General features: G+C 38.1%; 1 protein-coding gene across 2 annotated transcripts in view; it reads right to left on the bottom strand.

Moving 5' to 3' along the window:
* The window catches only part of TUNAR (transmembrane neural differentiation associated intracellular calcium regulator), a 144,899-nt gene that overhangs the window by 7,922 nt on the left and 111,149 nt on the right, over nucleotides 1–25,828 (bottom strand). Inside the window, exons 3-5 of one of the 2 annotated variants that reach the window (XM_085225569.1) lie at nucleotides 20,919–21,094; nucleotides 18,016–18,310; nucleotides 14,155–14,262 (exon numbers count right to left, since the gene is read on the bottom strand). In XM_085225569.1, coding sequence (XP_085081695.1) covers nucleotides 14,155–14,163 — 9 coding nt within the window. In that variant the 5' untranslated portion in view covers nucleotides 14,164–14,262; nucleotides 18,016–18,310; nucleotides 20,919–21,094. The remainder of the gene's footprint in view (nucleotides 1–14,154; nucleotides 14,263–18,015; nucleotides 18,311–20,918; nucleotides 21,095–25,828) is intronic. The other variant, XM_085225568.1, reaches the window with a different exon arrangement.

The raw sequence follows: 25,828 nt of genomic DNA, 5'->3' as shown, positions 1-25,828 counted from the left end.
GAAGGCCTGTGTCCCTAGAGGCATGTGGGTGCAAAACTGCACTCAGCTTGCTGGTGCAGCACGGAGCTGGAGCTAAGTGCCATGTCTCCAGGACAGCACAGAGCACTTAATGCTGAAACATAAAGGTTCCATAATAATAAGAATAAAGATTTGAAGTCCTTTGCACATCTTTCCTGAGCTTAAAAAAGAACTTCTGAACACTACAGTGACCGTCCCTGGATGCTGGTTATATGCTATGGGTATCAATTCAGGTCAGGTCAGAGAACTCTTTGATTCCTAACTTTGAATAGTCATGTTTGGCAGTGTTCATTCTTATTATTGTATATTCTGAGAAATAAAATAAAAATAGAAAATAAAATAAAATAAAATAAAATAAAATAAACCTGTTAAAAACCTTAAAATCTTTGCCCGGATAAAAATGTCATTAACTGATACAGCTTGATGAATTATGTGTTAAAGAATCTCCATCATTTCAGACCTCAGCACTTAATTTTCTACTTCAAAGGGACCTGCAGGATTCTCTTTTAAGAGGAAAAAAAAATTGAGTTTGAGGAAAGATACAATACTCAAGTATCAATGAAAGACTGGTCTCCCCCACCTGCCAGAAGGCACATAACCTCTGTCATAAGAAATTTGAAGAACTGCCCTCACACCGCTGCATGTTGGAATGGAAACTGAGCTGCTTCAGAAGACATTTAAGAAATATTACAAGGAGGAAAAGTTACGCACATTTATCTTTCTTTGGCTATACATTATCTCTAAATTTTGCCAAGATCCGAAGATAATTTGTCCTCTAATGGATCAAACTACCCTGAGGATTAGTTCTTAAAAATGGAGCTCAGAAGCGTCTCCTCCTTAAAAAACAAACATGCACTGGAAGAGCATCCAAAACCTTGTGGAATATAAAACATGAGCTCCCTTAGAAAAGATCTGTTAGTTTCTGGGTCTAGAAAGTCTACACCATTTTTGCTCCAGGCTATGTTTAATTCAAAAATTATGTACAGCTATTTTAAGGGACACTGGAAATAACTCTAGCCAGCTGACACTCTCTCATTCAAGAAAGTTGTATTATTTTTATTTACACATATAACTTCCTAAGATGGTAACTTTTCGGTTTGATGTTGCTTTAGCCTCAGGGAAAATATTTTTTGGAAAAAATTACCCAACTTTCCTGGTTACAGGAATGATGTTTGGAAACTGATAATTATTTTAGCCACATTTAAATCTGCTGAGTGTATCTGTGAAATACATGAGTATCTTCAGATTTTCGGCAAGGAGCACACTGGCAATTTTATTGCTATTGAGATAGCCTGGTATCAGTAATGAAGAAGGTGCTATGCATCTGAAAATGTACTCGGTTTTAATTGATATGTTTGACAAAATAAATTACATTTATTGTATTTTTTCCTGTTTATTTAATCTCTCTGCTTAAATGATCTGTGCAGAACTTTTGAAATGAGTTTCAAATGACAGTTGAAATGACACTGATAGTTGACAACAAGAGAATTTGAATTGCAAAATGCTGCATTTTCTTTTCAAAAATAAATAATCTGTGTAATAAATTTGCAAAGATCAATCAAAAAAGACACAATTAAAGGTGATCCAGCATGGAGTCAGCCTCCTTCTGTTTGTGAATCACCAAGCAGTTTTTAACTAACGACTTTACTATTCACAAAACACCAGATTCATTCAGTGTACTGTGCATTTGCCATAGGAGAGGAGAAAAAAGGCTATTGTTTTCAGAATTCTTAATTATTTTTAATGAAGAACATAGAATTGGCTGGAGAGTGCAAAAAGATGCAGCAGTCCTTTGTCAACAGAAGTGAGATGCTGCCGTGAGGAAGGGGACAACTCCCTGACACCACTGATAACACTGCACTGTATTATCAGCTCTATGCACTTCATTTTCTATGAGCCTACCTTGGACGCAAGGGCTTAACTATCTGCAGCAGAGAACACTGGCCAATGCAGTGGAAACCCGTGGTCTCATGCAGTATGTGCAGCTAGTACTCTAAAAAAATAAAATTGGGCTCTTACAATTACAGATACTTGCAGTCTTGTCTTTTCTGCTGTAGGTTACCAGATATACAAGGGAGAAATGATACCTAGATTTGTTATTAAGACACTATAAAGGTAACTAAGTCGGTGCTTGCATGCAGCAAGGACCTGCAATGTGGAACACCATGGCATGCCCCAGCGGGAAATGGTTTTGCCTTCACAGCAGAATTTGAGCTATGCATCGAACAGCAAAAAGTAAATCAGGTATTGAACTCACAAACTGTGTCATCTATTCTGCACACCATGCGAGACTCCAAACCTGTGCAAAAATAGCCTTTGACTGATGTACCTGTGCAAGGTGGCAAATTAATGGAGTTGGGACAATTTTACTTGCAGCATTTCTTAGTTTCAAGTGCTGAGCTGTGCAACCTTGATAATGCTCTTTTCACATAGTGTTTTGTGTTTTATTATTACCTATCTCAGCCCTAATTTAAAAATAGAGCACTTTTCTATTGAATGCCCCTTTTAGGACACATTTGGAGCTAACACTTGAAGGTGCCGATAACCTGCCATTCAGGCTATTGGCTCTGTGACAACAGACACCATCTGAAACTCTGAAAATTTCAAAACTCCTTTCCAAGTTCTAGAATGAGTATTCCAAAAGTGAGGCAACAGAAAATCCCTGGCTGCTTTTAAAATGTTAGAATTAATTTTGATAAAATTGGAAGAAGAAGCTAGTTTCTGAAACAAAGTTAGCAAAGTAGAATAGCACTCCAGGCAACCAACTCCCACTCCTTTTATCATCATCATTAGTCATTTTTATTGCAGCAGCATGCGGCAACCCCTGCTGACGTCTGGGCTAGAAACCAGACAAAGACAGCAAGAATGATCCTTAGCCCAATCAGATTCCAAAATTACAACAGAACGATGTATGGGAAGGTGGGGAGAGAAGAACAGGAGGTTGAAGTAATTTGCTGAAGGTCAACCTACACATTCTCAGGAGGCCCAGGCACTGACCTGTGGGAATAGCTCTCCCTTTGTCTTGCAAGAAGAGTGAGAATGGTGTGAAAGAGAGGTGATCTTCCCTAATCGGGGAGAGCTTAGTAAAATCCTGGGGAAACTTCCTAGTTGTGCAACTCCCTGCACAGCTGGGAAAACACAAGCAAGGTGAAAGCTCATCTCCGCATGGCCAGCTCTCTAGCACAGCAAAGAAGAGAGATTCAGGACAGAAAATGTCATGATTAACTTGCCCAATGCTTGGCCAGACCATAAGGATGGGCACTAAAGAAAGAAGCAGCACTTCATTTATTTTGTGTGATATAACATAGAATAATAAAATGGATGATATGTGGAAGGAACCCTGGAGTCATTTGGTCCCAATTCACTGCTCAAGCAGGGACACCCAGAGGTGGCTATTCAGGACCACACTCAAGTAAAATTTGTCTTGATATCCATCAAAGGAAAACATAGCAAAATTATTACATTTATCTCCCTAAATCCCTAAGAAGAATTACCAATGTGCAATCAAGTATTCTTAATGCAAGAAAGCAGTAAAATATTTTCAGTTTTGTGTGTGGTTATATTCTTGAAGATTTTTGAACATCTCCAAGAATGGAGACTCCACAGCTTCTCAAGGCAGCCTCTGTCAGTGATTGATTGCCCTCATAGCAAAAACATGTTTCCTGAGATTCGGAGATTTCCATTTTTCAGCAAAGGATGTCACCTTGTGTATGCAGCAAAACCATCTGTATTTTTTAATTATTATTTTTTTTTGCTTAAGCTAATTCCTATTTGTATTAAAAAGTTACAAATGATCTGGCTATAGATTTGAAGAGATTATTTGCATATGTCTTCTGTACAGTATAGCCATCTGTGTTATTTCCCTGTCTGAAGTGAATACTGTACTATGTAAGGAACATGTCTGGATAGCTAATATAATGCAGCATACACATCATGTTGCCTCAAGGTCATGATAAATTCTATCTGTTTATGTGATTCATTCTGACATACTCTAATGTAGTGCCACTAATTTAAAACAATGACCATATGAAAAGTGAATAAAATTGAGAACACAGCCACACATAAAACTGAAAATATTTCACTGCTCTCTAACAGTGCATTCAGTAGCATATTGGTAACCTCTCTTGAAGATTTAGGGAAATAAACATATGTTTTGCTATATTTTTCTTTGGTGGACACTAAGCCAAGTTCTATTCACAAAACCTTAAGTAAAATCACTCTTAAGAGGAAAGATAATATTTATTTACGTTCCTAAAACTGAGAGCCAAGTTTAGCCCTATTTTTTGACATTTAATAGAGTCCTTAAAGACATTGCTTGCAATAAAGAGGCTGCTAATAATAAGTAAAATATTTCTAGTACATAAATTGTACAAAATTAGTCACTGGAAACAATTGTAAGTCCCACAGTCCATGTAAAATACAGTGAGACTACTAAGTCCCATTGAACTGGTGCGATAAGTAAATGAAGAGTAACATAGCTAAGAAACAGCGGTTTGGTAAATCTCAATTTTCAAAATCAAGTGTTTCAAAATGAAGAATCTTCTATTTGTTCACACAGAACTGTTTTCTATTCTAACAACTGTTATCAACCTATAGGACTGATGCTTTCTCAGTTAAGATACTTTACTAACATTTGTAATGTATCTGTTTGGCTCTACTCATATTTTTAAAAGCCAGATGGTCCTGGAAGGTGATGTTTATCCATATTTCTTCCCATTTCATACTATAAAAAAAGTGCCAATGTGTACTGGGATAAGGTGGCTGCAGCAATGAGTGTGCCAGCAAAAAAAAAAGCCTTGTGGCCAGAGACCAGCTAAAACCCAAGGAAGCTGGCAGCTCTGCTGTGGAACAACATTCTTCAGACTTTGGTGGGAGGATGGACTTTCACTCACAAAGCAAAACTGGGAAATGAACACTAATCATATATTCAAATATTTCCTGCTCACAGCATAAGGAAGTTCTAGGGATAGAAAAAGATGTACAAGACTCCAGAAGTTATATATCTGGAACTAAATGCTAAAATAAGAACATTAAAAACAAACAACCTTCCTCTTAATACAAGCAAGCAAGCAAATAAACAAAAAAAAAACCAGAAAACCAAAGCAGACAAACAAAGAAAAAAACCTATAAAACAAGGGCCAAATATCTCCAAAGGCCATTTGAGAATTAATTTAAAGTACTGAAATAAATATTAGTTTCAACTGAAAATTGTTATCTGAATTTTTTTATACTGTAAGAAATTAATCTGGATTTCCTTTTCTAAGAAGGAAATAAATTGAGCCCTCTTTGAAATACAAAACAGTGTTGGTTCAATTATGGACTGAGAAATTATGCATTCTACCACTCATGGACAGTGGTAAACATAATTGTCTGTACAGTGGTACCACAGCATTCCTAAACTTCAGAACCTGCCTATAACATAGACTGAACAGGCAGTTTTACTGACTAATGTTAGATGTGAAAATAAGACCGCATCGTTGAAAAATTGAGTGCAAAAGATCTCAAAATACAGAGCCACTCCACCACTCATACAGGAAAAAACTGAGACAGAGTAAGATGAACACATTATTTAAAATCCTGGAGCTTCCCTGGCTTCAGGGAATCAAACTCTCTTTCTTGGTTTCGAAATCAATACCCTACCCTTTGGACCACATAGTCTCCCTGGACCATCTGGTTTAAACTGATGCAGTTCAGCTTCAGTTTATACCAGTTGAAGTCTTGCAGCATAAGCTTTTTAACAAGTCACTTTACAGCACCAACAATTTAATTCATCTTAACAGAAATACAGAAATAGAAACAGTAAAATGTCTTTTGACCTTTGCTGTTGGCTACAATCAAACTCATGCAATAAAAAGAGCAGATAGGAAATTTAGGGCATATGCTCAAGATGATGAAAAAAATGTTTGGGCATGTAACACAGTACATCGAAGAAACCATTCAGGAACAATTCATCCTGCTGAAAATTTTATTCCCATAAGGCTGCCAGGGTCAGTGTCATCTCAGATTATGCATTGTACAAGTGTCAGCCATAAAAGAAGACCCACCCACAGGCCCTACACTTTTGAGCAGGAGTCACTGAACACTAGCAATTGATCTGTAGCTCTGGAGACATCAAGGAGGAGCACACACACAAAAAATCCTTTATTAGTTATCATTCATATTATTTTGCTAAATAAGAAGACTTCAATCAGTGTTGAATGAAAATAAACGAACACAACTCAGAAAAAAATCCTCTTGATACAGAGGAAACCTTCAAAAGATTCCCATTTGCTTGAAGTCATTTTTTTCCAAAGAGTTCCTAGCTAGCTAAAAACATTTGTGCAAGCCTGTCTAACTTAAGAATTCAAACTGGGTCCAATTATGCATATCCTATCAGTTCTGAGCTACTCCCAAATGCCACTGATATGGTTAACATAGCTGACTCTTGTTATTCTCATCCTCTAAAACTACTCTTTCATGTTGAACCTGGAAGCCATGCTGCACATGGTTGGGGGCTGACAAGGAATATCCTTTTGTCACCCAGAGACTTATTTCTGCTGAGTTCAATATGGGCTTTGCTTTGCTGCAACCACAAACAGGTCATTGTTACGCCTGGCTATGTATCTGAAGAACCTTTCAAGTTGCAGTCAAACATTAGAACCATACTTTTCAACTCCTTAGACTACTAGATACTAAACACAGCCCAATAATTCATGTAGAAACTCTGTGAAGACACTGGTGACTGAAACACAGCCAGTCTGGACGGAGGCACTAGTAGTTACAAATGAAATAGCCATGTCAAATAGTCCAGAGGAGAGAATTTTTTTTTCTTACGAGAAAGTGTATGACAGTGTTATATAGCAAAATATCTCATGGATCAAAAGACATAACCATTTTTTGCCAAAATTTGGAGGACGTGAAAATTTATTACTCTACATTAGTACAGAAATGATATTAGTTTTCCCACGCTTTAAAAACTCCAGACAAAAGCTCAATGTTTCTGATATTTCTTTTTAAGTAGAAACTACGATTTACACTAGACAAATTCCAATTTAAAATCTCCAAAGGGTTGACAGCTGTGTAAAAGAAGAAAGGTTTCTCATAGTATATGCTTGGGGGTTGATTTTAATAGTAAGCATTTTATTTCTAAGAGTCCAATATTTATATTAATTTTATTATTCAAAAATCTGTCTGTGGGGAAAAAAAAATCTGCCTGCATCTCAATTGCATTTGCTTATATTTTCTTGCCCATAGTTCATAGTTCTTTCTTTGAGTTGATTCCAATTCTTTCTTTTCTTCCCCAATCCACTGGGGATTGCGTGGAGAGTGCAAGCCCGAGGAGGAATTAGCCACAGGCAGGGGTGCTGTAGGTAGCTTCAGAGCAAAAAGCACTGCTGCAGGTCCCTGTGTCTGGAGAAGAAAGGAAGACAGACACAGGCTGGTAGAGATCTTTCAAGAGAAATCTTAGGGCTTTACAACTCAGAGCTCTATTCAAGCCCCCACAGACAATCCAAGAAACAAGCTTTTTATGAAAACCCACTGGCAGTGTTTTACTCTGAATAGCACTTCTTGGACTACAAATGTCAAAAGTATCTCTGCAGTAATGCATTTGGAGGCTGGCCTTGGGAAAATCTTCATAAATATCTGTCAGTAAGGCTGGGTAACTTCCCTCCTCTGATGAAGTCATCCACTCTAGTCACAGCTGCACTTCCCTTGGGGCTAAAGTAAACATTACTGAGGAGGAAAAGTGCACAACTTATAAATGCTCAGCACTACACCACATGCAGGTATCTGCAAGTAAATAAGAACAGAATAGATTTCTCATAAACATCTGCACACACACCATGCTCAGCCATCATGATGACTATGTCACCCTCAACACGCTTCACAGCCAGGTAGGGAGAAACTCTCCCACATCACACATGCAATAACATCTTTTGTATATGCACCTCCTGACAGGTGGTAATTGCTAAATCTGCAAAAATGACTGCTTCTCATAGATGTCACATTGCATGGTCTCAAAAGCCATAATCCCTCCATTAGCACAAGACTCTGTTGCCTTTCTTCTGTTTCCTAATTCTTTATTTCTTGTAAATGCTAATATTTTCTTGTTGTTCTTTGTTACGCTATTGTCCAAATTGTAGTGCTAGGACATTAGTAGGCTTCTCATCTAAGAGACATTTACATCTGCTTGGACTTAATTGTTTCATTATAATTTTACCTTCTATTTTTTAACAATGCCGTAAACAAGGTATCTGAAACCTCCCAAGCTTGGCTTATAAATTATTCCTGCTCCAACTTGCAGTCATTTATAAATGACACAGGCTACATCTCTGCTGCAGTCACAGTACTGCTGCACACTAAATTGTGCTCAAGTTAGCTTCAGCACAGCCAGGTGAGAGTGAGAGTCTCTCAGAGAGTACAAAGGGCCTGCATCTGTCTGAGGAGCAGCCACCATCCTGCAACAACTCTTAGATGCAACCCAAAGCCCACATCCTGCCATCTTCCTCTAGCTGTTACTTAAAACCACTGGACCAACACAGGCTGTGTGCATTTGTGTGGGCTTTTGCTATTCCGAAGCAGTAAAACAAAAACAAAAAAGGAAAGAGATTTTTGCATAAAGAAAGCCAGAGCCTGTTCATGTTTGCTGTTATGGCAATCATGAAGACATTGCTATGGTGAAAGCAACCAATGGTGCAATCCTGTTGTGGGAAAAAACAGCGGCACAATTCTCACCAGTTCCAACAGGAATTGGATCAGGCCTTAAAAGCAAATTTGCTTGCACAAACAACACTGAGGAAAACAAAAAACCTACTTTTTATAACTCCTATTAAATATTTCAACACCGCATCTCTACGTTAATCCCAGAAAATGACCCACACATTGAGATTCTAGCTCCAGTAGCCTCAAAGAGGATCACATAGCAACAAAAATTCACAGAAAGTACCTTCCTTTTAGCTGTCCTGATTTCACTCAGTAACAGCTTGTGCTGACACCAGCTCCTAAACTATTCAGCAGCATTGTTATCTATATAGTTTGCTCTGAAAGTAATGCCTCCTATTTATTTTAATGGAAACTACAACAGATACAAAGATCATAATAACAGTATTTTATAGAGCAAATTCTCAACTAAAACATATTATTTTTCAACTCAGTCACCACCATTATGCATTTTCACTGGGGATGAACAAGACCCTGCATTGCACACTTGTAAAATGTGCATGGCTGTCTGGAATGTGGCTTGTCTTTCAAGTTGCTGTTGCCACTGTTGAAACACAACGCTAACCACCTCACTGCTTGCATTCACTGTTTGGTCTCCATAAACATTCAGGAAGTGTCAGCAAATGTCGATGATACTGTTTTTTTCTGCATGCAGCATGGAGGTATTCAATTCCACATCTTTGCCTGATACGCACTTCCACGTCAGATGACACTGTCAGATTGCCCCTTTGCTGCCATCTGTTGTATGGCAAAAAAAATGGAACAGAATATTGGTGAGAATGTTCAGCCTTTACTTTCATATCACCAATACCCACCTCTGATGTTGTGGGCAAACATAATAAAACAAGGATGCATTACTTTTGGAGCAGCCCTCATAGACTGGGAAAACTTAAATACACTCATAGAGACATCAGCAAAGATCAGTGGCGAATGACCTTCACTGCAAAAAGCATGAAAGATGATCAAAGTATTATGCATTCATAAAAAAAAAAAAAAAACATAAAAATCCATGCGTAATGCTAATAACTAAGATCAAGTACCTGGTAATTTAGCCAGTGAAACTAGCTACTGATCCTTGCCTACAGTTAAAAGAAATAACTACTACTGCTACCTTCCTGCCCACAGCTAAACAGGGGACTGAGCTCCAGTTCCCTTCTTCACTTTCCATGTGTTCTTCAGGAGAACCAAAAGGTTTCCTGAGTGTTAATGGTCCTGCAGAAACATAAAATGATGTATTTATTGTATTCAAGGTTATGTGGAAAAGCAGCAGCCTTGCATATTTGTGCTGTATCACCTATCAGCAGGCTAAGGAGGCCAAATCCTGAGAGGTTAAGCTAGTCAAGATAGATCAGTGAACATCAGCTGAAAGCACAGACATTGTTTGGCATATATCTTACACTGCCAGGAGAAGCAGTCAGTGAGCAATGCAGTGCTTGACCTGTCAGCATGATACAGAGCATTTACATAGCTTTTTACAAACATTAACAGATTAATCCTCACCTTGGGACACACAAGCAAGGTTCAGTGGCCCCGCTGAACAGATCTGGAAGCTGAATCACACAGTGATTGTAACCTGATTTCTGGGAGAACTCAGCATCTTTACATATTATATATAAAGAGAATAAGGGATGAGACATTGCACCTCCAGACGGGGGAGACGTAGGTGTGATGCGCAGATAGCAGCATCAGTCCAGCCATGTGTGTCTGCGGAGAACTGGTGCTATGGGGACAATCTGAAGGGCAGATTTTCTGGCTCCTAAATTCACTCCAGCTGTGACAGTACCCAGTAGGATAGTAGTACTCACCCTAGCAGGGAGGACACATGTTTGTGTGCAATGCACTGTGGAAAAGTCCTACCTTGTCACAAATCTCTTATGAAATCAACTATCCATAGCATTTTACCTCAATGCATTACAGTAGTTTCTATTTCTCAGTGCAGTAGCAACTATCCTGTGCTAACGCTCGTGTGAAAGTTGAGTCCTATGCACAGATCTTGGACTTAGCAGTGGGGAGTAGAGAGGATCTATAACAGATACAGGCTTCAAAACCTACTGACAGAGCTTGTAGACCATGGCAGTGGCTGGCAAGGAGCACTGTCTGCTTTGTTTAACCTCCCAGGAAACATCATATTTGCACACATCACTTACACAGTTGAGGGACCTGTTCTTAGCAGTGCTACCCAAGGCTGAGTAAGAATCCACTGTAAATCACAGGGGAGCAAAGATCAGGATCCTAGAGGAGCAGGACAGACAACATAAACACAGTTGCGCTGAACTTGCAGGTGGAATGGATGCATGCACCACAAGGGAGAGAGGCTCAACTCGTACGTACTTGCAATGGACAGATATACCCAGATACACTGTCGTGGGTATTAGGGGTATGTGCCCACATGGGCTGAGGTAGACACAAGAAGGGCCAAAGGAGGATGAGTCTGGACAGGCTCCTGACGAGGATGTGTGAGCAAGGAGTGTATGCTATTGGATTCTTAAGATACATGGTAACCCATGCAGCTTTGTAAAAACACCTGGCATTTACCTCTAAAAAACTGATGTCATGAAGGTTGCCCTTGTCTTACAAAGGAAATTGCTTATTGATTCTATTTGCATCAGGTACTAATCCCTTGCTTAACCTGCAGGGATCAAGAAGGACTCTTTCTCTCTTGATTTTTGCAGGTGAACTGCATCTCCAGGTGAGGCTTCAGAGAAGGGCCATGGATAGGAACGAGGAGTGAAGCAGGGTGCTGTGCAGTTTCTGATGCTAAAATCTCTGATGTCCAATTGGTGTGCCTTCTGCACATACTCATATATACACTAAAATCCAGGTTAGAAACTGGAAAGGAATCTGATTGTAGGGTCTTCTTTATAATATCTGTCATGTCCGCTTTATTAATATTACTATTATTTATAAAAGCATAAAGCTTTAGTGATGCTTTTCATCTTTCTCCTTTGGACAAACATTGCTTATGTAACTTGTGGTCTTTAACTAGCTTTCTTAAATTCAGTGAGTAGGATTGTAATTATTTTGTATTGAGCATGCACGGATGGAGCAGATGGGTCTTTGTGCATTAAACATCTTTTGCATTGATTTTGGGGCTGGAGTTGAGAACCACTAGAGCCAAAGATTCCAGAAATCCCTTTCCTCAGCAGGCTCATATATAATAGTGCTATTAAAACCATAATAAAAAGGAAGGTACATCGCATTTTTTCACACTCAGGATGCTCTCAGTGATATGACACATTAAAACACCCTGAGTATTGCAGGAAGTCATGTCAGAAACACTGATCCCTTTATAATATGCATTGAGTTAACAATATCTCGGGGTGGCTCCAGCATAATATAGATTGTTGCACATTTTCATAACAGTGTTTTGAGGAATCAGAGAAAACATCCAGCTATGCTAAACTCCAGAGCACCTTGATGTAACAAAACCCAACTGCTACTTAACCGAAATACAGGTAGCCAGCATAAATAGAAGTGACATCAGTGGAATGAATGGTTCTTCCAAAGGAAACCTTGGATTTCCAGCTTTGATAAATACAGATATAGAACAGACGCTGTTCAACAGTACAGAAATGGTATATGCTAAGAGTCTTAGAGGTCATCCATTAAAAACGACTTTTACAAATACTTTAAAATCTCTTCCAAAATCCTGTCTTTTACTAAGTATTTTACTGATTCTATAGTCAGTTTTTTGTTGTTGTTGTTGATTTTTTGCTATGTATAACTGAACCAAAACTTTTCAACCAATTTTTACTTTAGATGTAAAGTAAAAAACAAATCCCAACAATACAGAGGCCACAGATCTCAACAAAAAGCCTTGTCATCTGCTTTCTGAGTCGAACAGCTTAAATGACTTGGTTTTAAAGCATTGAATTGGCCTTCCTTAAAGGAACTTTCTGATCCTCTTAACATATTTCTGTATCACCTCTCTTTGCAAAGTATTTTTAGATTTCGGCACGTGTCAAAGTGAAGTCCTTATTTTTCTTAACTACAACACAGTATCACCTGAAGTAGAATGTGATGATTTTCAATATCCAAGTAGTAATTCATCATAAAGTGATAAGTCCCAAATTTTTAGAAGTCAGAGATTAAAGATATGCATTTCAATAATTTCCATATTAAGCAAGTAACAGACTATGCAAAGGCTGTTTTCTAGTCACACCACTTGCTGTCTAGCTTAAATAAGGAAGGGACAGGCACTGCCTCACTCTTTTTCTCAGAAAGAGCTGCAATAGACATTCTTGACTCAATTCGTAATCAAATTGCATCAATATCTACTGATCCCTTTAGCTAATCAACATTTCTCACCAAGCCTCTTCCTTTTGAGGAACTTATCCTGAATAAAAATTGTATGCATGAACATCTCTAATGTTTCTTAGCCAGCTAAAATCCACCTTTCCTGTCAGTGTTCAAAAATTACCCTATCATAATCATTAGATTTATTTTCCTTGTCTATTAATGTTGCAGGAAATGTGTAAATGATGTAAACCCCATGCTCATATCCTAAAAGGTATTTGGATCCCTAACACTCTGTCATTTAGAAAAAAAATTATGGGACATATGAAAAGTTCTTAAACATCTGTGTGTTTGAAGTTAAAACACATTTATATAGTTTAATATCCAAATCAAAATGCAAAATGTCCTAAATAGGAACATCTTTCAGAATCTCTTTTATTGTATCTGCAGATAAGAATGAGGGCTGAGGTTGGCTGGGGATGACTCTGTGGACTGTTTCTGCTGATGATAAGGGAATGCGGGTGCTCCTCCTGGCTGCCCTGTATTTAAATCTCATTCATTTACTGAGAGTCCTTAAAGCTATCATTAAATCCAGGCAGCATAAATGGATACACACACATGTACACACCTTAGTCTACATGGGGTGTTTAGGACATTACTATTTAGAATTTGCTGTTTAATCTAGGATGCATTTCCCCCAAGTAGCAAACCAATTATAAATAATTAAAGGTTACATTCAAACAGAACAGCTCAGGAGAGAAAAAAGAATTTTTTAGGACAACTGTCTCACACTGGTAAGGAAGTATGCATCAGTAATTCCCTTTCACATTTGATACTTCAACTAGTATTAACTTAAAAGTCCAAACGCAAATCATTAAGAAAAAAATGAAGAAAATGAAGAACAACCTTGCAGGGACAGTGATGAACTGAGAATGAGGACATTTGGGTTCAGTTGAGAACTCTTCCCTGACAGTATAGCCCTGGGCAGTCTTTTGTTCCTCAGTTCCTTATCTATTTAATAAAGATATTAATACTCGACTAATTCTACTCCTTGCCTGCATGCACTTGGAAGGCTTCTCAAAGCCTTTTGTAGTAGAAACTACCTCCTCTGCTATCTGTAAAACTCACAGCAAAATAGACGCCTGTTTTTTACTGAAGACACAAAAATAGTTAAAAGAGGGAATTACAATCAGAACTTACATCTACCATAGAGCTGGTAGGAACTGCTGTTTCAGTATCAGCAATATAGGGCTATGCAATGGGTAGTGCTGAAGTTGGCCTTTCAGGGAGCTTGCAATTAAAGCTGACCTGTAAGAGACAATAAATGTTGGGACAGCTATGACAAATCTAGTATTAAATATATATATATATATTTCCCTGAAAAAAAAAAAAAAAGGAAAAAGAAAAAAGAAATTTTAAATACTGCAATTCATCACTGAGAAAAACAGTTTTGGAATTTCCTATAACAAATATGAAAGAGTCTGAATAACAATGCTGAAATGAAATGTGCCATATTTTTACACATATGAGTTTTTAGGGTTTTTTCAAATAACTTTGCCTTTTCTTTTCCTGGTTTCTGGAAAAGAACAATGCTGATCAATTGAAATTTCTCGTTAGATGTATATATTCTTCCTGTGTTTATGTTTAAACAGTAAAACCTTAAGATTCAGATCTTTAAATCATTTTTGTGGGCCTAGCAAAACCTCAGATTTTTTCATGGGTCTTGAATCAAAAACACTCAAGGCATTGCAGATACAAGAACTTCTTACGTGTTCTATTTTTAAGTACTTTTTTCTCAACTAGGAATAGTTGTTGCAAATATGGAAAGTATTTCCATTACTCAGCGTAACTGCCCTGATAATGTAGACACTTCAAGCTCTAATTCACATAGTTTATCTAATGAAAGAGTTCCGTGGACTGAAATTAAATACATATGTTTTCAACATCAGAGCCCTATTGAATAGTAATCTAAAAGGAAGGGAAATTACTTTCACTTCCTTTAGAAGTCACAGACAACTAATTAAAACTGTTATATGACTGTTTAAAGTAAATGATGAAAAATGGCGCTAAAGAAAGAGTTCTGTCCCAGTACATCATTGATAGAAATGTTTGCTAAAAACAGTGATCATCATGAACAAAGGCCTCTTTCTCAAAGCCACACCCCCCTTAGAAAAGAATCAAATCTTCACGCTATGTATGTGTTGTTATTTTTGGGATTAATGAAACAAACCTATTGCTGTTTCAGAGTATTGGATGCATTTTGAAGGTTACTATTCTTGCATTTTCTAGTATTTTCATTTCTACCATAATGCACAAGCTAGTGCAAAAAAAAAATCTTGTACATTGTATTCTAAAAATGGACTGTTCTTTACAATGTTCAATGAAGGAAATATTTCTTCTTACGTAACACATATCCTAATAATATAGACATTTATAAGCAGAAAATATTGCACGGTGTAAAAAAACTCACAAGTTCTAATGTCTCCTGTCACAGTATAAATATCTATATTCTGTGGGAAGTTTGCTATAATTATAACTTCATCGTGCTTCTATACCCTGAAGATAAACATGTTTTTGGATCTAGTAAAGAGCTGAACGTGATGTATTAACTAAAAGAATGAAAATATGTAATGTAGTAGGTAGCTTGGTAAGCCTCCTTGTACTTAGTAATAGTGAATGCTTCTTTAGGTTCAGTGATAATTTAAATGATGTTTGTTTTTGGTGAGTTTCCAGAGTTGTTGACAAGAATACCTAGTAACAACATTAACAGTCACATAAATAAATAAGGCAATGAATGTTTCTAGTAAAAATACACTCATCTTGGGTTTAGAGACCACAAATAAAAGTAAACTTTGCATACTCTGATAATTCTTCCCTAACCATGTGTCTGTACAGTCGTATGATCTTCAAGAATGTAATTGACCTATTTTTCTTGTCCTAATTGCAAGACGAAAGGATACACATGGGTAAAACAAAAAATGATTTTGTTTAGAAGAGAAATACAAATTGTGCCTGAAGCCTAATAAATCTGTTGCCATGACAATCAAAGAGACTGGTCTTACAAAATCTTTCCTAATTTATTCACATGAGTAGTTCTTACTCATATGAGTTGTCCCATTGATTGAAGTAGACCTGCTGATGTGAGGGGAGATTTGCAATAGGAAATTTGAGTTTAGTTTGCAGTCCTTGTTCACATAAAGAGCTGGGAGACCATTTCCACATCTAAGAGCTTCTTCCACCAGGGAGGATTGGAAGATGACATCTACAAATTACATTATCCTTCCTCAGTTTTTCTTATTGGTTCTTATAATATTTGTGCAGTTTAAATAGCACAATATAGAAAAAAATCTAATTTATTTTATGTGTATATATACTTTGAACCCTTATTCTTAAAATCAAGTCTCGCTTCTCTGAATGCTACCTGAAAACTGCAGGAGTATGTTTGCATTATCTCAGTTTTCTCCTGCTGTAGTGACACGAAAAGACTGCATTTCCATTCTCTCTTTAGAAATTACCTCACGAGGTCCCTTCACTACAAGGGAAGTATCAGTATCCGTGACAAAACTCCATTTTTGAGTAGAATTTAAGCTCTTATACTAAGTCCATGGGAGCTGGTTTGGGCTGGCCGGTCTCAGAGTTTTGCTTTGGCTCTTTGCACCCGTCCCGTTCTCTGAACCTGCAGCCAGGACTTCATCACATCCTTCCACAGCTGGGGAGCCCATGACAACTGCCGCTCAAGCCTGCTCCTCACCATTTCATCTCCTGTCAAATCCAGTAGGACTTGCTGGAGATCACCCTCAGAGCAGGGGCAGGCCTTCACCTTGTTTTGCTCCTCAAGGGGCAACCACCCCTCTTCAAACTCACTGATCAACCAAAACAGAGAAGAATATATATATATATATATATATATATATACATGTATATATACATATATACATGTGTATATATATATATATATATATATATATATATATATATTCACCATCAGCGTTTTTTCATTTTTCATTCTATCCAATGCTTTTGAAATAGGAATCCAAAGAAACTAGGCTTTCTTGAAAGCTAAAATGTTCTTCTGTCTCAGTATGCTCACTTTATAATTCCTGATCTGCTTGGCAGTTTCCACATAATGACCATAAGTTGTAGTGAGTTGAGTATTTAGTTAATACTATCACTTTGCACTCACTCACCACCTCTCACCCAGGAAGAAGAAAACACATTACAGCTGTTGCTGAGCAGAATCTTACAACATTCACTGAATTCATTTATAATTATTCCCAACACCCAAGCTAGTAAATGACAGAAATTACCTGATACAAGATCATTTCATAGTAGGTTTTCTTACTTCTACTGTGACTTAGGTCATTAAAAGTAACATTGTCAGAATTCATACTGGTCATTTTTTTTGACTTTCTGATGTGTAAAAGGATTTTCCTCCCTGTGTATTTAAAAGACAGCATCCAATTCTGCATTTGATACCTGTTTCCCACAGAGGGTAAATATTTTGTACCTGCAGATCTCACATTAGGTAGCAGACACTGTAAACCCTTCTATAGCTTTTTACCAAATAATATAGATTCATTAATATTTCTGTGTTACTACTGGACCTATTTTCCCTATTTTTCCCTTCTAGCAGTCAGTACACAACTGAGGTGCAGGGAAAGTGTAGCACCATAACCCCAGAGAGACAGAGACAGAGAGGAAGGGGAGGCAGAAGAAGGGGAATGGAGGGAGGGAAAAGGGAAATGTCAGAGCAAATTCCAAAACATCCCCTTTAGCCTGGAAATATACCAATGTTCCAGTGCAAGTGCAGCTGATAACACAGGTATGCACAAACACACACACGCAAACACACAGAGCCAAAAAGCAAGGAAAAATGACAGAAATGATCTTACAAAGCTACTGCAGTAATCAGGACACTTGCTCCTGGAAAACAACCATACTAACAAACCTTCTTTTGTTAGGTTTTTATATTTTTTCAGTTTTCATTTGGTTATTGGTGGCATTTTCAGCTCTCACCATAGCAGAAATATTATTATTAAAGAAAAAAAAAAAAGGCCTTACCATGCAGTGCATCAGGAAGAGATGAGAAGCACAGAGCATGCTGCAGAGATCAAGCTCAGCATGGCACTCAGATATCCTGTGGAACTGAAGAAAATTGTCCAACCCATTCTTCCAAACAAAGCGGACAAGTTTTCTCTAGGCTTGAATTTTTCACCAGAAGTCAGATCTTTAAAGTGCATTATATTTCCTTCTTCGGGAGATATATTTCCTCCAGTTAAGGTTCAGCTCTGCAATGCCATTTCCAATCAGCTTGAAGAAGTTCTTCATTCCCAGATTCGTGGCGTCATCAGAGGGACTCCAAAGACAACCAAATAAAGAAAGAAAGAAAAAGAAAAGAATACCTTATTGAAGTCCTGAAATTGCTATGCAGAAAAGGGAAAAAAAGACCAGCTCCTCATTTATTCTACTGTCTATGTGTTTCACAACCACCAGTACTATCTCCTCAGTCTCAGATGTGCAGTGCTGATTACCTGTAATAAAGGAGGAGACAAAAACTTTCCCAATTCACACAGGATGCCTTTTCAATACCACCACTCAAGTGTGTGTTACCAAGCAACCCTCCTCATCCAGAGGAATCTTTCTAACCATTTGGCTAAAGCATCATCCGTCCCTTTCTCTCCCCAACAAGCTCAAATGTTAAACTAGAAGAGCACTGGAAAAAGATTGACAAATAACCCCATAATACAAATGAGATCTAAAAGCAAAACCCTTGAAGCAGTGAAGTTCTGAAGCAAGGAGCTGCTTTGTCTGAAGGATTTGGGAACACACACACTAAGCCAAAAAAAAAAAAAAAAAAAGATAAATAACAGTAGCTAACAGGAGGTGGAAGGGGATGAGGTGGCACTGAAGGGGTGTCAGACTCGGGTGGGATCCTGAATTACCCTCAGCCTCCTGCCTTCTCGCTGACAGCAGCTCGGGCTTCCCCTGCACTTTCTGCAAAGCATATTAATTGATCCTTGTTGCTGAGCAACTAACTCTGGGGAGCCACACCGACAGCTCTGCACGGCTTCAGCGGCGGCAGCGGAGAGGGGATGCTCTCCCCGCCCGTCTCCTCCTGCTGCTCCCCCCGGGTTCTCTGCTCCCCCCAGGATCTCCCAGCCGCCCCCCGGGGACACTCTGCTAGGAGAGGGCGAAACCTGCTAATGCAGCAGGGAGCAGAGGGTGGCTGTCCCCGCCTTTCGCAGACCCGAGCCGGGCCGGGGCAGCCCCGGGAACCCCCGGCACAGCTGGAGCGGGCGGTGCTTCTCTGCTGGAAAGCGACGCTGGTTAACCCTCTGGTTCTCCGGGCGGAGATGGAATTCGAGTGAGCGGCTCCCAGAGTTGTGTCAGTGGATGGGTCTAACAGCTCCCGCATAAGCACTGTGACAACAGGGCGAATGTGCTACTTGTTTCTGACCTCTTTAGCATTTTGTCTTCAGACAGAGCAGATGTTCCTGTGACCAAAAGGGTACAGGTTAAGCCAGAGCTGCTATCCAGTGGAATTGCCTGGATGTGTGTCTCTGAGGCTGCGAAATGGAGCTCTCTGACACAACACTTTCCATTGCGTTCACTGATGTTGTGTTTAAGTTGCTCATAGGAGAGAAAAGTAGCAAAGACACCATTTAGTTTTCTCCTGTAAAAAAAAACAGAATAACAGGTGCTGGCTCTGAGGGACTCCTCTTAGAGCTCTAAAGAATTCCTGCAATGCCAAGTAGACGGACCCTGACCACTGCAGTTTGTGGCAGGGTTTCAGCTTACTGCTGTATTTGAGAGTCTGCAAAAAATCTCTGAAACAACAGCTTCCAAAGCAAGCCGTTGCTCTTGCGCTTTCATATTGGATAAATCCTTAGACAGATCATGGCATTTGCTCAGCACCAACTAAGCTGTCTTCTCATTGACCAAGTAAGATGTAAGAAATGAAAAGACCTTAAAATTTCTCTCCCTGGGATCTGGTACTAAGTGTAACATCAGATCTTGGCCAAACTACTCAAGTGTGATTACTGTCAAAGAACTGAGCTACATCAGCTCTTTATTTCTGTTATAGTGATAGGACAAGTTAAAGGGCAAGGTCCTGAGAAATGTCTTAGTTGGCAGTCACATAAATAGATGACTCTCCCCTTGGAAAACTCAACCTGCATCTTGTGTGCTATCCAAATGGCAATAACTGAGTCTTGGTGAAAAGGGAACAAGTTATCTCAAGCAAAAGAGTAACATTTCTGATAGTAGTTTAGTCCCACCATGCTGCTTTCATACTGCTTTCATATGTTATAAAGTAAGATCTATGGTTTAGCTGCGTTTTCTCAAAAGTACAAGATGTTTTCTTGAATATTCAAATCTCAGAAAGGGCCATTAGATCCTTAGCCGAGCTGCTATATCATGCAGATCACAGAACATTTTGAGTTTATTCAATATGTCTACAGATACAAGTATTCATTTCATCCTCCCTGGCACAGCTTACAGAGAAATATGGGAATTTCAGTATTGATTTAGTAAATGAAGGTCATTCAGTCTCCTAGCAAGAAGATACAGAAGGATAGGGAAAAGATCCTGTACTTCACCTACACCTATGTAATTAACTCTGTGATTCTGATTCTGTGATTCTATGATGTAAATACTTCTTCTACGTTACCACAGCATACTAAGGTCAAAACAGGTTAAAAACACGAAGTTAACATAATAAACACAGACTGTTCCTGATTTATATGGTCACTGATTTAAGCAATTAATTCGGCTTCATTCACTGTCTTTTAATCACCTCTAACATTTTGGACATTACTTCTGACCATCTCTCATAGTAACTCCTCTTTGTCGCTGAGTAAATCCAGAAAGGTTTCTCATAGCAATGGTTGATGTAAATAATGTATTTTGTTATGCGTCACTGCTCATATTTGATATTGCTCCCTTTAGCCCATGAGTTTACATACCTGCAACGAAGGAATTGCAAAAAAGAGGGCTGAGAGGGAGCTAATCCATCTCTGTCTCACCACAGGATCCATCAACCACGTGCTAGTCTTGGGAAATGACTTTCAAACCAGTGCTTACAAGTCTCATTCTGGAATCTCCATGGTTTTGAAAGGCAATTTATTCCAGTGCCTTGCTACTGTAATATAAAAAAAGTGTTTCTAAGTTCCATTGCTGCAAAGTTAAACACAGTACTTCTTGTTCTATTTGCAAAGATCAAGGAAAAGAGCTACTCTATTCCTCCTTGCAACTAGTTTTTATGTATTTTAAATTCACTATCTCTTCTCAGTCTCTTCCCCTTCTAGATTAAAAAATTCAATCTGCTTTTACTCATCTGTCTCTCTTTGTAGGGAGTACTTTGTCACACACTGACCACTGGATGGTAAGTATGAAATTATTTGTTTATAGGGATGAGTGTAAATGCCTGTAAAATGAAAAGGAACCAAAGTGAGATTGTTTGGCTCAGGAACTGAGTTGCATGGTGTAGAAACAAAGAAACAAGGGGGAACTGTTTCATCTGGTTCTTGTGGTAGGATTACAAACTGTCTCAGCGTTCCTTTTTCCTTTTCTCATCAAAATGGGGTTACAGAACAGAGAAGGTGAAATACCTCTGAAGATTGTATGCCTGATAGAACAGACAAATCCTTTCAATTTGGGGAAGAAGATCACTTAAGAGAACAAGAAAAATTAAAGAGACTTTTTCATTTGAATTTATTTAATGGTTTATGAAACAGTAAGTAGAAAAGAGAAGTTAGCACAAGATCTCAGGTAGGCAACACGTGAGAAATGGAGAAATGCATAAAGAGATTCAAGGAGAGCATATGCTTGGCAAGGATGCAAGCCTGGAAAAGTTCTGAATGTTTAGACTCAGTAAACAGAGAAAGGTGGAGAGATTTCCCAAATTCTTACAAAGAAATTGTGTCTACATAAACATTTTTTCATCATATACATAGCAAAGACAGATTTATTTCAACGTAAGCTGTGATTGTTTCTTCTTTTCCCCATTTACCATCATTCACTTTAGTGCCCCCTTTTATCCTTGTCCATGAAATCTTTAAAAACTCTGAAAACAAATTATTAATACCTTAATGTACCTTGTTTTGTACTTTATTTTCACAAGGAGGAATACCAAACAGAGATAAAGTACTGTACTAGAGTACATTTCATAAAAAGTGCTAGGCAAGGACAACTGAAGGACAAAGCAATAAAATGAAACAACCAGAGATAGGAAATTAGTCAACAACTGGTGATTTCAAAACAAAAGCAGATCTGCTTTTGTTGGCATCAGATTAGTAACAGAAATGTTGGCAGAGGTGGGCTTGGGGATGTAAACATTTGTATAATTTTTTTAATGTTACTGTTTATAAAATGCAAAGTTGTTGAGATAAAATTCAGTGCATTACAGAAAGCAAGAACAACATCTCTTTCACTTATACAAACCTTGAGTTTCATCCCATATAAGTGTTTTTATTATGCATTCAAAAGTCTGACTAATGCATACGGTCAGTCCCTATTCCATTCTCTATTTATCTTTTTCCCATTTTTCTATCCTTTCAACTGTACTATTACCCACTGAGAAAATGAGTGTCCTATGAGCCTAATAATCAGAGAGAGCAAGCCAGGACACAGTCATCCCTGGGAGCTGCTTCTTGGGGGCAGTCTTGAGGGCCATACCTAGGGCTCTCAGCTGGTTGACAGGGGAAGCCTCCTCCCCAGTTCACCCAGATGCTGCCATTGGAAGCAAGTGAAAGAGCTCTTTTACCAAAACACTGGCCTTCATCCCAATCAAACACTTGATATAAACTGTTCCTTCACTGATTACAAGCTGCACCTTCTCCGCTAGCTTCCATCTGAGAACTGAAATACAATTTTAAAAGCAATGCTGTCTATAAAGGATACAGTAATTTTAACATAATTGCAAAGATATTAGCAGATCTAGGAAATTATTGATTATGAAATAAAAGGCATAATTCAATTATGTTCTAAATTTTAATTAAGAGCCCGTGAAGATGATTTGCTAATAAATTTTCTAGAAATGTTTCTCATTTTGACCTTTCAATTTCCTGTCTCAATTACTATTCAGTCAATTGCAACACAAACAATGGAATTGATTTCTTGCCTTTTTAGTTTAAATATCATATAATGCATGCATGAGAATTTCTGTGAATGCAATTTCAGATCATCATCAGCAATTAATTAATCTAGCCGTAAGGAACATACCTTATTTCAAAAGTAGTCCCCAAATGCATGACAAAACAGACACATTGTTCCATTTATTTATATTATACATAGCATTCCTAAAAAATCTTTCAAACATCCGTTCAGTATAATATCACAATTATCATTTTATCATTATTTTATTACTACAATCATTTTCAATATCTTATATGCAACTGATATCATCTTTCTCTACTTTCCATCTGTGCAAATCCAACTAGGATGTCATAGCTGGCAAAACTTGCATCAGTAAGAAAATAGTACAGCCAATGGTAAGCACAGTCAGTAAAATACAAAACATTTTAATCTGTTGTTCTTCCTTTCTAAATAAATGCCATTTCACTCCAATTTAACCCGTAACTGAATAACGGAAGACAGAAGGTTACAGACTGTGATCACTGATTGTTAGGTTTGCTCATACATTCACAAGTTATTTGGAAATAAATTTTACTGGATCTGATTCTATTGGTTAGTTTGTGATTGGACTAGGTGATCTTAGTGCCCTTTCCAACCTTAGCAATTCTGTGATTCTACTTTCGTTTACAGAAAAGTAAACATCCAACGTTTGCTGATTTCAATGATATTTTCCATGAGCACAGCTAGTAGCAGTAGATACACAGCAATAAGTCCCTGTTGCAGAGTTAACTGCTGTTTAAATTCACCACGTACTGCTAGTGTCACACTCCCTTCCTTACGTCACCTTAGGACTAAAAATAGCATTTCAATATATCTGTATCAAAAATGCATGCCCGTAAAAGTGGATTCCTAGCAAGTAGCACAGCCATATTCGTTGCAGGAAATACACACAACAAATATCCTTTTGTTCTTTAGAAAAAGAAAAACCTGTTTTGAAATGAATTTCTTAGCACCCAAGTGGAATAATCTCAACAGATACAAAAAGCGATATCTTGATCTAAAATATAGGGGTTTTTTTTGAGAGCAAGAAATAGTGGTACCTATTACATCTTCTGGGGGGGGGGTCATAATACTGAACCCAGATTACACACAACAGCAAATGGCCTGATCCTTCTCCTCTAACATGGGTAGCAAAGCAGGGCGCTTTCTATGGGAAGCGGATCAGCACAACCTACAAACCACTCAGCCTGTTGTACCGAATGCAGACAGACCTGCACCTGGAATTTTACTTAAATAAATCGTATCCATGTGTACATTAAATTGCCCTGAATGACAGGAAGAGTCTTCTGAGAGGCAGTGGCACACTTGCAATGTCTCTATTCAAACAGGAATCTTGTTAGAAAAACAGTAATCTTGCTGTACAGCCGTGTGCAAATAGGACATGCAATGCATGAATTCATTGAATCCCAAGGGTGATCATCTGCCTGAAATCCTTCTCTCAATAAGCATGTTCACCCATGGTAAAAACAAAAAGAAAAAAAAAAAAAGCTCTAGAGTAAGTTAAGCAGGAACTCTTCTTACTGCTGAATATTCACATAATTTCTCAACACGCAATATACCCACTGGGCAGAAAATATAATAGTATGCTAATGAAGGATTAGACAGGCACTGGCTAAATTAGTCTTACTACAGTTTTGTTAAGCTCTTGGGTGTGTATTACATGACATTACTATTTCTACTATAAGAAGAAAAATTTGTCTCGCTTTTTGTTTTTTTTAAAGCTGTATTTTGAACATAAAGTGGAGATTTCCCTCCCTGTGTTAAATTCCAAGCATTAATAAAAGTAAGGCAAGCTGAATATTCATAGGATTCACACCTGGATCTTACGTACTGCACTGCACACAGGACCCTACTGGACTGAATACTGCACAGCAGCCAAAGTAGCCCTTAAATATTATCAAATTATTTAAAAAGGCAGAGTGTGAGTATTGGCATGATACTGCACAGTTCTTGAATAAATGCATTTTGAGGAATTTGACACAAGCCAGGATTTTAGTAACTCTTGGCATTTCTGTTCTGACTGTTATTGTTCGCCAGAATCCCAGAACCGGGAAGGCTTGTAGAGCCTGTTTATTTTGATTTTCACAAAAGAGTTTTCAGCTTCTTGTTTTGCTTCTGTTTGCTATCAGTGGAGGTACCTTTGGCTGATAGTCCCTATACTTTGACAGAAGGCACCTTAAAACTGGACAAAAGCAAACCCCATCAGCCCTGCTCTGCCACAGCCAAGCCATACAAGTTATCACTTACTCCACTGAGATGAATACAGAGGAATAAAGCACAGCTATTTAGAATGATTCTTCAGTGCAAATAGATAAAAGCAGAATATAAAAGCACAGATCCTCCTGGGACTTTGAAGACCCCTTTAAAAAAGGAAGCACAAACATACTTTTTAAGGTATGTTTATTTCTTAAATAATCCCTCTGACTTCAGACTATTTTTGGTGCTGGTATTCTTTTAATTAATTAATCGCAGTATTTGCACATCTTGAATGCTTCATGTTAATGTTTCACTCCCTTTTGCAGATTGATCTGCTGTGAGATTTTAATGAGAGCCATTTCTCATGTTTTTATGCAGAATTATTATACAGAGGAGAAAGTGATAATAACTCAGACTTCTGTTAATTACACATCTAATTATTCTTCGAAATTTATTTAGAATTCTGTCTGCCAGCAGGCCTTGTTTCATTTATCACAGCCAGATTGGAAATACAGCTTAAATTAATTGCTTTCTGTAATCAACC

Source organism: Meleagris gallopavo, chromosome 5 (genome assembly GCF_905368555.1).
Source record: "Meleagris gallopavo chromosome 5, MGAL_WU_HG_1.1, whole genome shotgun sequence".
Classification (NCBI taxonomy): domain Eukaryota; kingdom Metazoa; phylum Chordata; class Aves; order Galliformes; family Phasianidae; genus Meleagris; species Meleagris gallopavo.
This window is presented reverse-complemented; position numbering and strand designations above follow the sequence as displayed.